General features: G+C 41.0%; 1 protein-coding gene across 1 annotated transcript in view; it reads right to left on the reverse strand.

Moving 5' to 3' along the window:
* Dytn (dystrotelin) overlaps nucleotides 1–15093 on the reverse strand; it is a 62484-nt gene extending 47391 nt beyond the window's left edge. Inside the window, exons 1-6 of the mRNA XM_021199128.1 lie at nucleotides 14915–15093; nucleotides 13259–13405; nucleotides 5994–6068; nucleotides 4333–4534; nucleotides 2951–3036; nucleotides 2078–2178 (exon numbers count right to left, since the gene is read on the reverse strand). Coding sequence (XP_021054787.1) covers nucleotides 2078–2178; nucleotides 2951–3036; nucleotides 4333–4534; nucleotides 5994–6068; nucleotides 13259–13277 — 483 coding nt within the window. The 5' untranslated portion in view covers nucleotides 13278–13405; nucleotides 14915–15093. The remainder of the gene's footprint in view (nucleotides 1–2077; nucleotides 2179–2950; nucleotides 3037–4332; nucleotides 4535–5993; nucleotides 6069–13258; nucleotides 13406–14914) is intronic.
* Between the last annotated feature and the right edge of the window lie 747 nt (nucleotides 15094–15840).

Genomic DNA, 15840 nt, shown 5'->3' on the forward strand with positions numbered 1-15840 from the left:
TGTTTATGGATCAGTTGTAATCTGGATTAGATTCTGATGCAGATAAAATTCCATTACACTATCAAAGATATCATAGGCCTCGAATTTTTATTCTTTTATCCCCATAATTTCAATCTTATTTCCCTGATTACTTAGGAGACCCTGACAGCTACACTCCAGGCAGTCTATTTAACCCCTCCCCACATTAAACCTGAGTAAGATTTCCTATTTGCCTACACTATTCTTCCGTCTCTCCCCAACAAACTAGAAGGTGTGGTAGCTTGGTCCTCTCAATTCTCACCTTGCCTTTCCTTCCATTTCCTCCACATCTCAAAACAACACAGTCTTACATCCCATCCACTCACCCAGTCCCTATACTGAATCCTGGTTGCTGATCCACTCATCCTCATGTGAACTGGTGGGCAACCTGCAGAACCCCCATTCATTATTATTGGTCAATTAGACTCCATCATTTCTTTCTCTATTATCCTAATTTTAATACCTATATCTGGCCTATTGAAAATAAAATGTTTAAATGGACTCATCGTCCCAGCAGACTAAATACTTCAGTCTTGTAAACTAAAAGTGAATAACTAATTTTATTAGGGCATCAAGGCAGAAGGCCCTCCACTGTCAACACCCAAAGCTGATATTCTCCTCAGATTACTCCTTTGTTAGTAGTTCTCAAGGTACTGCCCCAGCACCATGCCTCTCTGTCTGTTGACACAATACCCTCCGTGATGGCTGTGAATTCTAACCTCTGGAACCATGAGCCCTCAACTTTAAATGCTTTCATTATAAGTTGCCTTGGTCATGGTGTTTTGTCAGAGCAATAAAGAAAATAGCTAAGACAGCTACCTACTTCTTCAGTGTACAGACATCAACACAGGATCATAAGGATCAACAAGGAAGCTCCTCAAACAGCAGGAGAATGGATATAAACAATCTAGAAACTCCTCAGAGAAGCTAAGAGAAATAAAAAATGAATGTATATATCAGACCGGAAAAGTTCAAGGAGCAAAAGGCAAGCCACAGTGCAGAGTAGCAACAACAGAAGAGGGGAGATGGAAGCGTGGACTCAAGACAAGGATGAGAGAGCATACTGCTCCATTGAGAAGAAAAAGAAAAGGATGGCATGGAATGAAAAGGCCTATGGGGATTATGGGACAGCATCAGAAGAGTAAAGATGTAGTTCTCATTTAAGATGGGAGAGAAAGACACGGGGAGCCGGTGAACAGAAATATGGCCAAGGAGACGGTTCAGCCGGCCAAGTCATTGACATGCAAGCATGAGGAGTTGAGTTCAGATCTCCAGCACCTGCATTTTTGCCTTTAATAAATGAAAGGTGCTTTGTTTATACAACAAAACATAGTAGTCACAATTAAGTAGGCTAACAGTTCGTTATGACATCTTAAAGTTAACATCTTCTAATTAACGAATAACAGACATTTTGTATGAGAGTCAGAAATTTGTTGTCTTTAGTAAGAAAGATTAGGTCAAACTACTTAGCTTTGCTTGTGAAGCCATGGAATATGGGCCTCTGCTGTAGATGGGAATAGACAATGAGGAACTTTGGAAATGGGAGTGTGTTAAGGTTGGATCTTAAGTATCCCCAAAGGCATGTATTAAAGGCCTGGCTGCAGCTTGGTGGCATCAGAAAATAGATGAAGTGGTAAGAGTGAGACCTCCCTAGAGATAAAGGACACTATTAGACTCTAGTCTTTTGCTTTCTCTTGGCCACCATGGGACAAGCAGCTTCCTCTACCTTATGCTCTCACTATGATGCTTTCAACCTGCCACAGTCCAAGAACAACTGGGACAACTGGCCACAGGCTGAAATTTCCAAAGCAGTGACCTGAGATAAAATCTCTGCTTCTCAAGTTGACTGGCTCAGGTCTCCTGTACCAGAAAGGTAGCTCACACAACGTGACACATTTTGGAGAGGTCACTGGCTCAGTGCAGAGAAAGATGCAGACGGGGTTGGGATTGGGCTCCCAAAAGATGAGTCAACACTGTAAGAACAACAACAGCAGCAACAACAACAACAATAGGTTGGTATGACTGACACCCACTGAGAATTCCTGAGTACGCGATTTACCTGCTGTAGATCTGTTAGTAAGGCTCTCAAAACTTTTCGGGTCATGCGGGCTTGGGAATCATCGCCTCTCCTGTTCTTTTCTGCATAGAGCTGGAAAAAAGCTAGGCACATAAAGGGAGAAGAAATCTTTTATTGAGTCCTTGTGTCCTTGAAGAGTACATGCTGTGAGAAAGCTTCTCTGTGAGTATAAAGAACTGTGGACTTATATTCTCATTGTTTGCTTGTTGCTGTGAAGGCCGTCTAGTGCCAGCCATCAATAACTAATGGCCCATTTGCATCTTACCCTCTGGTAATTCCAGACCTCTGTGGTAAAGAATGGGGAATAGCAAAATGAGGATTTCTATTTTTTTAAAAAAAAAATAGTAATTAATGGTTTCTTGATAATCTCTAAAATCATAAATGTCAAGGGTAGCTAAGTAATGCAAAACTAGAAAGCGTAGATTTTTAAAGAGAATCCTGCAAACATTTTTTTTTTAAGAAAATATAAACAAAACAAGGACTGGAAAATTGGTCCAACAGTTTAGAGCACTAGCTGCTTTTGCAGGGGACTGGGGTTTGGTTCCCACCACCCACAAGAAGGCTGATAACCAACTGTAACTGCAGTCTGAGGGCATCTGACTTCCATTCTCTAGCTTCTGCAGGCACTGCACTCATGTGGTACACAGACATGCATGCAGGGAAAACACCCATAAAATACGAATACATTGTCAAGATAAACAAACAAACAAACAAGCCAAACCAAACCAGTCATGCTGAGACATGCTACAGAGCAGTTCATTACAACAGGGATTCAGAAGTGAGCAGACAGGATGACATACTGGGGGCTGGAGAGTCATCATGCTTCAGAACACACTTAATGGCTACGCATGTTACCTCTGTATTTTGTAAGAGGGCTGTCCCCTGAGAGGGCAACCAGCGCAGCAGTCACAGGTTGAAGTTTAAGAATACCTGATCCTGTTCTGTGGGGCCATGAATCACAAATCACAGACAAGGGCAGAGAGGGCAGGGTTATTTATAGAAGTGGTTTATAAGAACTGTAAGTATTAATAGGTATTTCCTATATGATACTAATGTTGCTTCTTATAGTCTTCATATATTTAGAACTTGGCAGAACAGGGCACTAAAGGAAAGTGATTGTCTCATTCATTCATTTATCCATTCATAATTCAGTAACTATTGAGTGCTTCTTTGTGATAAGCACTGTGTCAGGTCTGGGTGTGCAGATGTGGCCTATCCTGGTGGAGTGGGCAGTCTTAGTCCCTTAGGATTCACCTACCTGCGTTCCACACAGCAAAGATGAGGTCGAAAGAAGAAAGCATGTGCTCTTCCAAAACTACCCGTGGGCTCTAGCCTTCAGCCTGACTGGACCCTGCCCACTAGCTGTGTAGCTTTCTACCCTGGACAGACAATTTATCAAAGGTATGAGGGCTATTAGAGATAAGCACACTAACTGAAAAGGTTTAATGTTTAAAGAGGCTGAAATCATGACAAAATTACTCAATAATGTATTTATCTGCTATTTGTGAAGTTAGAAGTACGTAGCAAATCAGGAAGGAAATAAAAATAAACATAAGGAATTTGGCAATGATTTATATTGTGCTTGCCTCTGGGAGGCAAGCTTAAGTCATCATCATCATCATCATCATCAACAACAACAACACCATCACCACCACCATCGTCACCATCATCACTTTCTCCTCCTCCTCTTCCTTCTCTTCAAACCAACTGAGAACCAGCAGGAAAAAAAAATCCCAGCTTAGGAAAACATACACTGTACACACAGATTTACAAAGCCACCGTCTCCAGAGCATAACTTCTGAAATATTAGCTGTCAGTTGTCTATGTGCTAGATATTCAGTCCCACCCCAGCTAAACACCCAACTAAGCCAAAACCTGATAAGAAAGAAATGAACACCAATATACTACAAGACAATGAAGAGCAAAGTGTACTATAAAGACATCTTACCCCTCCAAAAGGTGGGGGATTCTGCTCAAATGGGAATGAGTTCATAGTAGGGGTTGAGGGGAAGAGATTCCCTGCTTCTATCTTTCTATGCATCCTTTGTACAATCAACACTTAGGGACACTGCTTTATTTCCTTATTGAGTGGGTAATGAATCGGTTAGTGACAAATAATCAAGCCGACAAGTAGAACATTTTACACAGCAGATCTCAAGTGAACATTAGACAGAACTGAATAGCCAGTGGTCAGAGATCTTGCTATTGCGGCCACAGGGCTATCCCCACATCCTCACCTGTCAAACATGGCCATGAGAAGACTCAGGGTGAGCTCGGGCGCTCTTGGGTGCACTTGGGCTGCATTTCCCACCCCAGTGCGCTGAAACAGCTCCCGGAGCTCCTGAAAAAGCTGCTGCACAGAGATGGAGGTCTCTTTGCTCTCCCTAGGACGTCCACGCCATAGAACCTGCTGAATCAGGAAGCTGTCCATCAAGTCCACTGCAGGAAACAAAGGATGGAGACCTACTTTCCGACGAGAGAAAATGGCTTCAAACACAGCAAATATCTCCCAGTGCTTAAGTGAGATTGTTGTGGTTTGTTTGTTTTAGGGTGGATTTTTCTTAAAGGGAATCAAGTATGTCCACCTAGATTTTTTTGAAACTATATGTCATTAAGGCATGAAAACACTATTAGTAGGACAATTGCTAGAGGTGGAGCGTAGATTTTTTACAGACTGAAGTTAATAAGAGATGGAAGCTTGAAGGATAAACCTTCTAAGAAGTTGAAACCCTGTGGTGATGAAATGGCAGAGAATCTTTTTGCACTGCGCCCCGGTGGGACTAAACGTTGGCATTTTCCATCTGAATACAGCTTTCCTGGCTACAGTTTAGCTTCAGAAGGAACACAGTGTCTTGAAACAGTGTGTTTGCAGTTCTCGCAGTAAAAAATAAATCTTAAACAGCATCCTAAAATCTGTGGCTGAATTACCAGACCGTGTGAGTCTCACTCTTCTTCAGCAATATCACTTTTTTTGAAATCTTGGTTCCATCAATATTATTATCTTGAGATGGTACTTCATAAAACCAGGGCTGTTTTACAAGAACGTTGACTGATTTCTGACAGGCACACATATGTGTAGCCATCATATAAAAAGTTTACAAGGCAAGGAATAGAGAGAGGAATGAAATCTAGCTAGCTCTATAGATCTTGCCAACAGGGGGTGACAGACAAGCTTAATAAACACTCCCAGTACCACGGGAGAGGTGGGGATGTCAAGAGCCCAAGAGCTGCTGGCATTTAAAATGCTTCAGCCTGTGCGATGATAAACCCAGAGCTTCTCACCACTTCATAAATCACCCTCACAGATAAGGAACCCACCTAGCATAATAAAATTTTTTATTTGTTTTCTGATATTGCTTTGAAGGGAAAGTCTATGGCATAGGGGAGCAGGTTTCATGAATGCCCCTTCAATAAAACCTGGCCACAGGTGGCAGCGGCTGTAAACTTTTTTGTTTTAGTCATTGATCACAAGCTCCTATCGTCTGGGCCTGGCATCTGGAATGCAGGGGGTTCTTGTCTTGTGAGAGTTCTAATTTATAGTCATGCAGATAAAGGTGTGGTCCGTTAATCTCACAAGATTCCGAATAGTGATAGTCTCTGGATCTTGCTACCTGGAGCTCCGGGGATACTTTATCTTGGAGTTTGGGGCTTTTTGCTTTCAAAAATCCTTGCCTACCTTTCCTATTGCTGTCAGTGAAGCAACATATGGGTGGACTGTTCACAGTGGTCTCTTCCCCACCCCTACCTCCTGTATGTTACCAATGGGTTCAATGCACAGGTCCAGCTTTCCTGATCCAGGATGTTACCTACGTGGGGGCAGGTTTTGCTTCTCTTCATGAACTGAACATCACACATTAGGGTCAGATTGTCTCGAGTGTTACAAAGAACTTGTACTTACATTGGCAAAGAGTTTGCACAGATCGTAATTTGAAGGCTGTTCTATAGACAGAATTCTCAACTCTATTAAGAGCACCTGCAAAGAAAACATGAAGTAGAGTGGATAATGTTTATGTCATTGAGCAAATCCCACACCCCTAGAGAGAATCGAAGGGCTCCTAGAGCCTTATCTTGTAAGTGAGACAATTAAGAGAGACACTATGCTATTTTATCTGCAAATGTCAATAAAAGACATGTAGAAGTTTCACAGTACAGCTTTTTGTTGTCTCGGGACAGATTGCTTGTCTGATGAGACTGGTGATCAGTCTTCACAGCTAGCAAAATGTAAGACCGCAGACTAGATCATGCCATGTGTTCATGTTGGTAATGCAGTTCAATGAAGCTTTAGAAGGTCTTACCCATGCAATGTTCTGTCTATTGTAAGCAGCCAAAATCGCCTGCTAAAGCTGGTTATTGATGGTGCAAAGCAGTGGTCCTCAGAGTGTGGCTTGTTACAAGTTCACATTCAAACGTGGTTGTAGCATGCTGTCCACACACTTCAGGGGCAGGCATAGGCAATGTGCCCTTGAACAAGGCCTTGAAGTAGATGTATGCAAACTAAAGTTCTGAAAGCTTTCTGTATTAAAAAAATTATTGATTCTAGAACAATTGTCTAGGAACTTGCAATGACTTTTGGGAATTATCTCTAGACAATAAGGTTATGCATAGATCTTGGTATCAGCCAACAATGTCTTCTCTTCACATAGTTGAATATATGTATAGATTATGGTTCACAAATAGAAACAAAACAAATTTCTATCTATTATTCTGTGCCAATCAGTGGATGCTGATTTAGTTGAAGGTTCTCTTGACAAGATCTGTCAAGGAGGAAACCCTACCTTGTGTGCTTTAGTGTAGAAAGTCAAGTAATAATTCTAGTGTCTGCTATTTTACCTACTAGATCCGTACTGGTGGTATAATATAGCAAGGATATAGGGTGTTGCTGGAATTCCCTTCTACTTTTAGAAAGTATGTCAAGTTATTGTTTAACATGTAATTAAATTATCCATGATGTATTTTTAATCATATTTAGTCATTGAAAATGTTTGTTTGTGGCACATCTCAGTTCACGGTAGCTATATTTCAAGTTTTCAAAAGCCACATGTGGTTAAAGACTGTGTATTGGCAGTTCACCGTGGGAGAGAAGCTACATGGAGTGCTGACCATGTCCCCATGATCCAGTCAGGGCTGCTATTTGAGCTGAGCTAGAGATTCGGGTGTCATCAGTGCTAGATGCAGACAGCATCATGTCCGTCACTTAGGTGGCTTGAGTACATTGAAGAGTTAGTGGGTAGAAAGGAGGACTAAGTAACAAATGTGGGAAACATCATCAGTTAATTAACTGAAGAGAAAGAGAAGTCCAAGAGGAAATATAAGAAAGAACACCAACGTTAGTGGGAGAAAGCAATGGCTGGAGGTCAGGGAAGGCAAACTTTAGAAAGCGGGGCGAGCTTGTGGTTTGGTACCTACAGGGCCACGTTAGCAATTACTACGAGCTACTGTACTATCTGTTCACGAGTGTCAGCTTGATTCTTGAAATCTTTGCAAGAGTGGGTTCAGGAAGCCCATGAAAGCACCCCTCTTAATGCACAGGGCTGAGCGGGGAATGGAAGGCCAAGAGTAAACCCCAAAGCAGATGATGTTTCCAAGAACTTTAATCTGAAGGGAAGATGAGAAAGCCTGAATAAACAGCATAGAAAATGAAGACTGCATTGCAAAGGCAGGAGAGATTCGAGAATATATATGTGGGTCAGGGAGGAGGAGCCAGAAGAGGAACTGGTGATGGACTCAAGAAGTGAGGGGTTCAGGTAGTATTTGTCACAGCCAAGTCCCTTCGGGGGAGCACATGTCCCCGTAGTGTACTTTACTTTTCTTCTATTGAACCACTTTCCCATAATCTGAGTTCCTGAAACCCTATTAATGCTGGCTGCCCTTTGTCTGCTGGAAAATGAAGCCAAATTCTACACATAATAAGGAGGGTAAACATGCATGACTTAATCCCCGAATCTTGGCCCAAGGACCCCATGTTCCAGGTGTCGGGCCAGCAGACTGAGTTTTTCCTGCTGGATTTCAACTTGGAAATGTAGATTGGGAGCAACAATCACCCTCCTATCAGGGTCTTTGCCTTGAGAAGAAAACAAGGAAAAGGATGTGTTCGAATCTACCGCCTCCTGGTGACGGCTTCTGAGCACAGCACAGGCTTATTTTTTTTTTTTTTAAACTTATTATTTTATTTTATTAGATATTTTCTTTATTTACATTTCAAATGCTATCCAGAAAGTTCCCTATACCCTCCCCCCCCACCCCTGCTCCCCTACCCACCCACTCCCACTTCTTGGCCCTGGCATTCCCCTGTGCTGGGTCATATAAAGTTTGCAAGACCAAGGGGCCTCTCTTCCCAATGATGACTGAATATGCCATCTTCTGCTACATATGCAGCTAAAGACACGAGCTCTGGGGGTACTGGTTAGTTCATATTGTTGTTACACCTAAAGAGTTGCAGCCCCCTTCAGCTCCTTGGGTACTTTCTCTAGCTCCTCCACTGGGGGCCCTGTGTTCCATCCAATAGCTGACTGTGAGCATCCACTTCTGCACAGGCTTATTCTTTTCTTTCACTTTATCACATTAGTTTTAATTAACAGACACAATTATATACATTTCCAATGTATAACTTTTTCTCAGAGAAACATGAGAACAAACACGGGTCATTGTATGTGCTGGACACGCTACTCTATCACTGGGCTATACCTCAAGTCCTACTTTGTGTAGTGTGATTTTTAAAAAGATGTGCATATTGTGGATCCGTTACACAGATCTAACCAATATATGCTTTCCCTCACATGGTTATACTGTTTTGGGGTGGTGAGAACAGTTAAGATCTAGTCTCCAAGCGATTTTTAAGAATGCAATGCGATTACTATTATTTTGTCGTCTCTTTATAAAACAAGTCTCTCCATGGCGAGATACCAAGTAAAGCCTCTTTGGGTCTTACTGAGAGAGAATGCATAACTGAAGGAATTTGTTTTTCTGAGAATCCCATCATCCCTCATTCCCTTGAGCGGAGGACTAAATAAAAGCACATGATTGGTGATGGTGTCTGTCATATCTGAGAGCTACCGTTTTCTTTATGAATGGGGGCAAGTTCACTCACTCAATCGGTGGTAGGGGGTACTGTTTTTCTGTCAGTGTGGACCAAGCAGAAGTCACCTGGAAATAGGGAACCTCAATTGAGAAAATGCCTCTATTCAACTGGCCCGTAGCCAAGTCTGTGGGCATTGTTTTGATTAATGATTGCTGGGTGAGGACTCTGACCATGGATGGTGCCTCCCAGGAAGGTGTTTCTGGGTTGTACACAAAGGCAAGCTGAGCAGAAGGGGTTCCCAGGAAGCCAGGAAGCAGCTCCCCCCCCCCCCAGCTGCTACAGATCTCACCCTGCAGGTCCATTGACTTTAAGCTGTAATGTGAGATAAACCCTTTCCTTCCCCAAGTTGCTTTTGGTCATGGTGTTTACTACAACAACAGGGAGCAATCTAAGAAAGGGGGTCTAAAACTTCAGGAATAAATGAAGTTTGGATTAGTTAGAGCTCTTGAGTGAGAGAGGAAACAAATTGTAAAATTTGGAAAGAGCTGTCTTTGTATTTTGTATTTTGAGCGATTTGTACGTTGGATATTTTCTGTGGTGACAAAATCCAGCTGAATAGTTTATAACCATAATGTTCCTTCTGAAGCAAATGTTTTGTGCACAACTAAGCTCTGATCTCAAGACTGATGTATTAATTATGCTAAGGAGAAGAAGACTTCAAAATACAACGAATCTCAACTTTAACACCAGCTGATTTCTAAGCTGCAGGGCATCAGGAATAAGTGAATTACTGTGCAGGGAAAATTTCGTGATTAGAAACACAGCCAGTCCTTCAGCCTTTGCTAAGTGGCCCCAACAAGAGCACAATAAGGAGCAGTTCAGTGGGTTTCACTGACCCAGGCTCACGTGGCAGGAGAGTTATAATAACGTTTGTTTGTTTCTCCTCTAGGCAGCGATTGGAGAACTCAAAGGGTTAAAGGTGGCATTTTCTTAATCATGCTTGTATGTGTTTCAAAGCTCAAGCTCTTCTAGTTTTTTAGTGGAGAACTAAAGTGTCTTCGAATTTAAGAAGCAGTCCGTGAGCCTTCAGTGCAACAGAATTTAATGAGTTTAGATTCTTGTTGAGTGCAAAACCAAAGTTAGCACCACCAAGAAATAAAAGAATAGATAAAGATTTATTGCTGACAGCACATAAAGAGACCATGAGAATTATTTTCAAATAAGGTTCTCCTTGAATAAAAAAGCATGGATTTTTATTTGGAAGGGCAGGGTATTATCTATCTCTATCTTTCTATTTCTCAATTTCTATCTCTATCTCTACCTGTACCTCTAACCCTACCTTTGCCCCTACCTCTATCTATCTATCTATCTATCTATCTATCTATCTATCTATCTATCTGTCATTTATCAATTTATCTATCATCTATCTTTTTATTTATATGAATCTCATCTATATCTATTTATATCATCTATATCTAACATTGATATCTATGCAATTGAGGGACAGCCACATTTTGAACATGTTAAAAATCACCTTACTGACATATTTGGTTTAAACTCACAGGCCCAGAAGGAAAGATGCCAGGTACGTTTTTGGGCAATCTTATCCCCAGACATAGAGCATGTTTTTGAAAGGTTAATGATACAGATACTTGTGGACGTGCTCATCTTGTGTAATAAAGATGGCGGTCAGGACCGCCTCTAGGGATGCTCAACTTTCATCATAAAATTTTAGTTCATGATGCCAGAGGTCCTGTGTAGGCTGCTGGGGAAGAATTGTCATCAACAGTCTTATTCAGCTGCAAACCCTGTACACAATAGTTCCTGGCCAGGCAGCATTAATCCACTAGTACAATAGTGGCAGATATGTTATGGAGCTAGCCAATTTTTTTTGATAGTATATTATGCCTGCTTTGAGGAGGCAATCCATAATTGCTACTGTGAGCTGAAAATTCCAATGGCTGGGGGTGTTGAACAAGGCAATGCTGAGCTAAGCCAGAGTCACCTTTGCAGTTAGAGCAGACCACAAGCCACACACTAGATTTAACAGCTGGTTATCTGTATTAGAAGTTTCCACATCTGTAGATTCAGTCAGGTAAAGGATCAACAATAGTCATAAAATTGCATCTATACCAAACACAGAATTTTCTTTAAATTAATTCACAAATACATAATAAGATCTAATTCCATGGTCTTTACACTTTATTGGATATTATAAATAATCTAAGGATGACTTTTCAGTATGGTTAGACATGCACAGGTATGTGCAAGTAAGTACCAAGGACATTTGAGTAAGGAGTTCAAACATTTGCAGATTTGGATCTCTAGGGACTTAGAATCAATTCTTTGTAAATACCAGAGAACATTCTAAGTATATATTAATTCAATAAGCAATACATGATCATAAGTCAAAGACCCCATGTGGGTAGATGTGGGCTCTGCCTAAAGATTTTCATCCAAGAAAGAGACTGTGCCTAAGCTTCTTTGTGTCTGTATTTTTTAGTAAGCACTATACAAGCATATTACAGACTCTATACTTTGATTTAACCCATCTGAATTCAGTGTTTGCTTGTGCTGTAAACATGCTTACATTTCAGACAACATTAGAGAATGGGAGAAGTCAGAAACATCTTAGCCTCTGGAGGAGAACACACTTAGGGTAGAGTAGAGCAGAAATAATTGATTAAAGTGTAATATCTGGTGCATTTTGTTCCTCTGGAAATCAGCAGGTTTCTATGCCCTGATTTCTCTCCATTGCATTAAGCAGACACAGAAACTCAGCAAACCCAGGGCCTTGCAGGCCCCCAGATGCAGCTCCTGTTGAAGGAGAAGCATGGAGCCGCACAGCCATCTGGCCCATCATTCCTGTCAAGTGATGCTTTGCGGCATCATCTGATGAAGCTATGCAGCATAACGTGGCAAGCTGTGATACAATGTGCCGTGGAGAATGAATGAGTATCCCGGGTGACCTGCTGCCAGCCTCATCTCCTTGAGGCTCTGCTATTTTTTTTTTTCTCTAATAATAGGAGAAAACTCAAGAAAAGGAGGAAATGCGGTGTGTCTCAGGCCTCAAGCCATGAACAAGCCATTTTAGGTGATTAAAGCTATAGAAACAAAAGCTGTGTGTTTCCTTGTTCATAGAGGCAGTTTGAGAAGCAATTTTTGGTCTTCATCCATCCTTATTTTTGTTTAGCTACGTCATCGTGCTTATTTTCCACAGATATCAAGGTGTATATGATAATGTCTCTTTCAATTTACCACCATTGTATATAGAAATCCTCACAGTAGGTGAGTGGTCCACCAAACACGGCCCAAGAAAGCCCTGTTGATGTTGTCTGGGAACTTGCCAACTGAGCATTTCCAGACCACTCAGAAGCACCAAACCACACACTTTGAAGGCAGAACCCAATATTTTTCATGCCCCCATGAATTGAGAAACACTGCATTAGGGACAGAAAATAGAACCATAAACGGGTTACTCACTGCTCTGTGTATAGCTTATTGGTAGGATGGCTCAAATTTGAAAGGGCTAAAGATAACTTGAAACTTTTATATTGCTGTTTTCAATAAATAGTATGAGATTGTAGAATTTTAAGACAAACAACTAAGGCTAACAGTCTAGATTTGCTAAGGAAATAAAGTTACAAGTAAATTCAAAACTGAAAATGCCACTGGTCCCTCTGGGGCTTACTGTGGCATTTAAATATGCCAGACACAGAGTAATTAGTTTCCCCAAATGCATTTACCAAATACCTGTTTAGTGACAGCTGGGGATCTTTCTCTTACCTTTGCATCCATGTTGGACTATGATCTTAACTTGATAAAGCATGTATAGGGAACGGCATTTTAACAATAAGATGATATAATTTTTTTGTGGTAAGAATAGTAATTTACAATATAATTGTGTTGATGCTAAGATTTTTGTTAAATTATTATTAGGATTTTACAGATAATAGATCAAATATTCTTCTGCATGTTATTGATTTATTTTTAGAAGAGAGAAGATCATTTTAGTCACCCAATAAACGACTTTTCATCCACAAATTTGCCCCGTCTCTACTCTGTGACTCAGAGGTCTAAAACCACATCTGTATTTAACTTTTTGTCTGCAATGTATGTCAAAAAGCCTAACAATAAGTACTCACCTTGCTTACTTGGGTCCATCTCACAGAATGTCCTGGGATGGCGGGACAGATGGCAAGATGGTCCTTGTAACTAGAAATGAACCATTTTCTGCAGAAGGTTTCACAGAGGAAGGTTGATGGATGAGGGGCAGCCAACAGATCAGTCACCTGTGGCGCAGCGAACACAGGTGTTAAGGAAAGACCATCACACCCCTTGGGGGATGGAAACAAGAAACACTGCGATAGAGGCTGCTTTCTCAGAAACTAGGAATAGTTCAGTTAAGCCAATACTTAAAAATAGGAGGCAATTGCATTTTTAAAAGTGGACTGAATTCTCATTTGAAGAAAATATCAAGTTTACCTGAATGTTAAGGTTCAAATATGAAGACCTCAATTGTTCAAATTTATAATAAAACTATGCCAAATAATTCTATACATAAGATTTTTAGCAGATACTATCCACATATCATACATATGTATGTGTCTATATGGAATTGGCCCTTAATTTAGAAAAGACAGTGAATTAGCTCCCTGGTTAATAACTATAAATTATAAACTATACTCTTTCTACAAAAAGGATATTATGTGTGGGCTGGAGAGATGGCTTGGTAGTTAAGAGCACTTGTTCTTGTGGAGCTCCTGGGTTTGGTTCCCAGACCCCACATGGTGGCTCACAGCTATCTGGAACTCCAATTCTAGGAGGCCCAACACCCTCTTCTAACATCTGTGCATGCACATGATGCGCATACATACATGCGGGCAAAACACTCGCACACATAAAATAAAATGAACTAATCTAAAAGAATTTTTAAAAAGAATTTATGATATAAGAAAGATTTATATGGTTCTTAGGCATTCATTGACAACAGCAGTTGAAGGTGTTCAAAAAGTTATACGATAACTCAATTTAAATATTTTCACCTCCTCCAGTAAATGAATGAGTTAAAGTAAAAAAGTCATGGGGGCTGGCAAGATGGCTCAGTGGTTAAGAACACCGACTGATGCTCCAAAGGTCCCAAGTTCAATTCTCAGGAACCACATGGTGGCTCACAACCATCTGTAATGGGATTCGATGCTCTCTTCTGGTGTCTCTGAGGGCAGCAGCTGTGTACTGCCCTCATACATAAGATAAATAAAAATCATTTAAAAATGGTAAAAAAAAATCACTTGGCAGATAAATATCATTTTAAACAAAAAATACATCAGAAATTGATTCTTTTTTTTTCTTTAAAATATGGTAGCTGGGGATGTCGCTCGGTTGGTGGAGTGCTTGTTTATCGTGCATGAAGCCCCCTGGATTTGATCCCAGTCCATAGAAAATGAGTGTGAAGATGTGTGGCCAAAGCTAGGAGCTGGGTTCAGGGGGATGAGAAGCTCAAGGTCATCTTTGGCAACACAGCAAGCCTAATTTACATGAACTTTCACCTTGGGTTGTTAAAAAAAAGAAATGAAACAAAATAATGGCAATAGTGACAACCTGAGACTTGCCAAGACTCAGGGAGTTTCCGAGTCTTTCAAGTAGAGGCTGTTTTGAAACATGAAGCAAGAAAAATCAGTTCAGAACTCTCCTCAGTATAGGGGTGCTCCCACACATGCCCCCCAAAACTCCCATGTGGTGTGGAAAGATGGCCTCATCCAGTCTGGACAGCTGGAGATGCACCAAGGACAGCCCCTTACCTTTCTTAGTTTCCCTGGAGCAACACTTGAGCCAAACACTCAGCAGCTGTGACTCCACTGTTCTGGATGCAGGGAAGGGTAAGGAATAGCAGATGCCCATGTATGACATTCTCATGTAGGACCGATGTCTCCTCCTGACTGCCCAGAAGATGCAGGCACAACAGAGTCAATTGGAGTTGCACCACTTTTAAGAGCTCCGAGAAGTACATCCATTAGTAATAATATGATGAATAATTTACGGTCACCCACACCTCTCTGTTGCAAAGGGCCATTTCCGTATTAGTTTCATGTAACGAGGAGGGAAATAAAGCCGTTCTGCTGGGAGCAAGCATCACCATAGAGCTTAGGGAACAGTAACTAGAACCCCGAATCCCAAGTGATAGTACCTAGCAAACCAATCCAGAAAAGAGTTACACAGGAAGGGAATCAAACTCATTTTATTAATTCTTTGGCAAATGCAGAGGTGTAGCTGTATATTTTTAAAGATACTAAATTTAATACCAATTACCAGAAGTATGAAAAATAATTTTTGATGAATTCACAATTCCTTCTAAGTTATGAATATAATTTAATGTCTTATTTCTAAAGAAGTCCAGGCTTAAATTTTAGCTGTTTTAGTCTTGTTAGGATTTTTAAAAAAGTGTTATCACGCAAACCAAATGTATTAAAACTTTACCATTAAGGATGTCAAGCAGCCGTGGGATCAATTGTAACTTATTCCAAAAACATCTGAGGCTGACCAGATGGGACAGTGGGGCAAGATACTTACTGTTCGCCAAGCCTGGGGATCTGAGGTTAATCCTAGAACTCACATGGTGAGAGGAGAGAACCAACTCCTACAAGTTGTCCTCTATCTTACACCAACCCCCACGAGAGAGAGAGAGAGAGAGAGAGAGAGAGAGAGAGAGAGAGAGAGAGAGAGAGAG

This window comes from Mus pahari, chromosome 5, assembly GCF_900095145.1.
Source record: "Mus pahari chromosome 5, PAHARI_EIJ_v1.1, whole genome shotgun sequence".
NCBI lineage: Eukaryota > Metazoa > Chordata > Mammalia > Rodentia > Muridae > Mus > Mus pahari.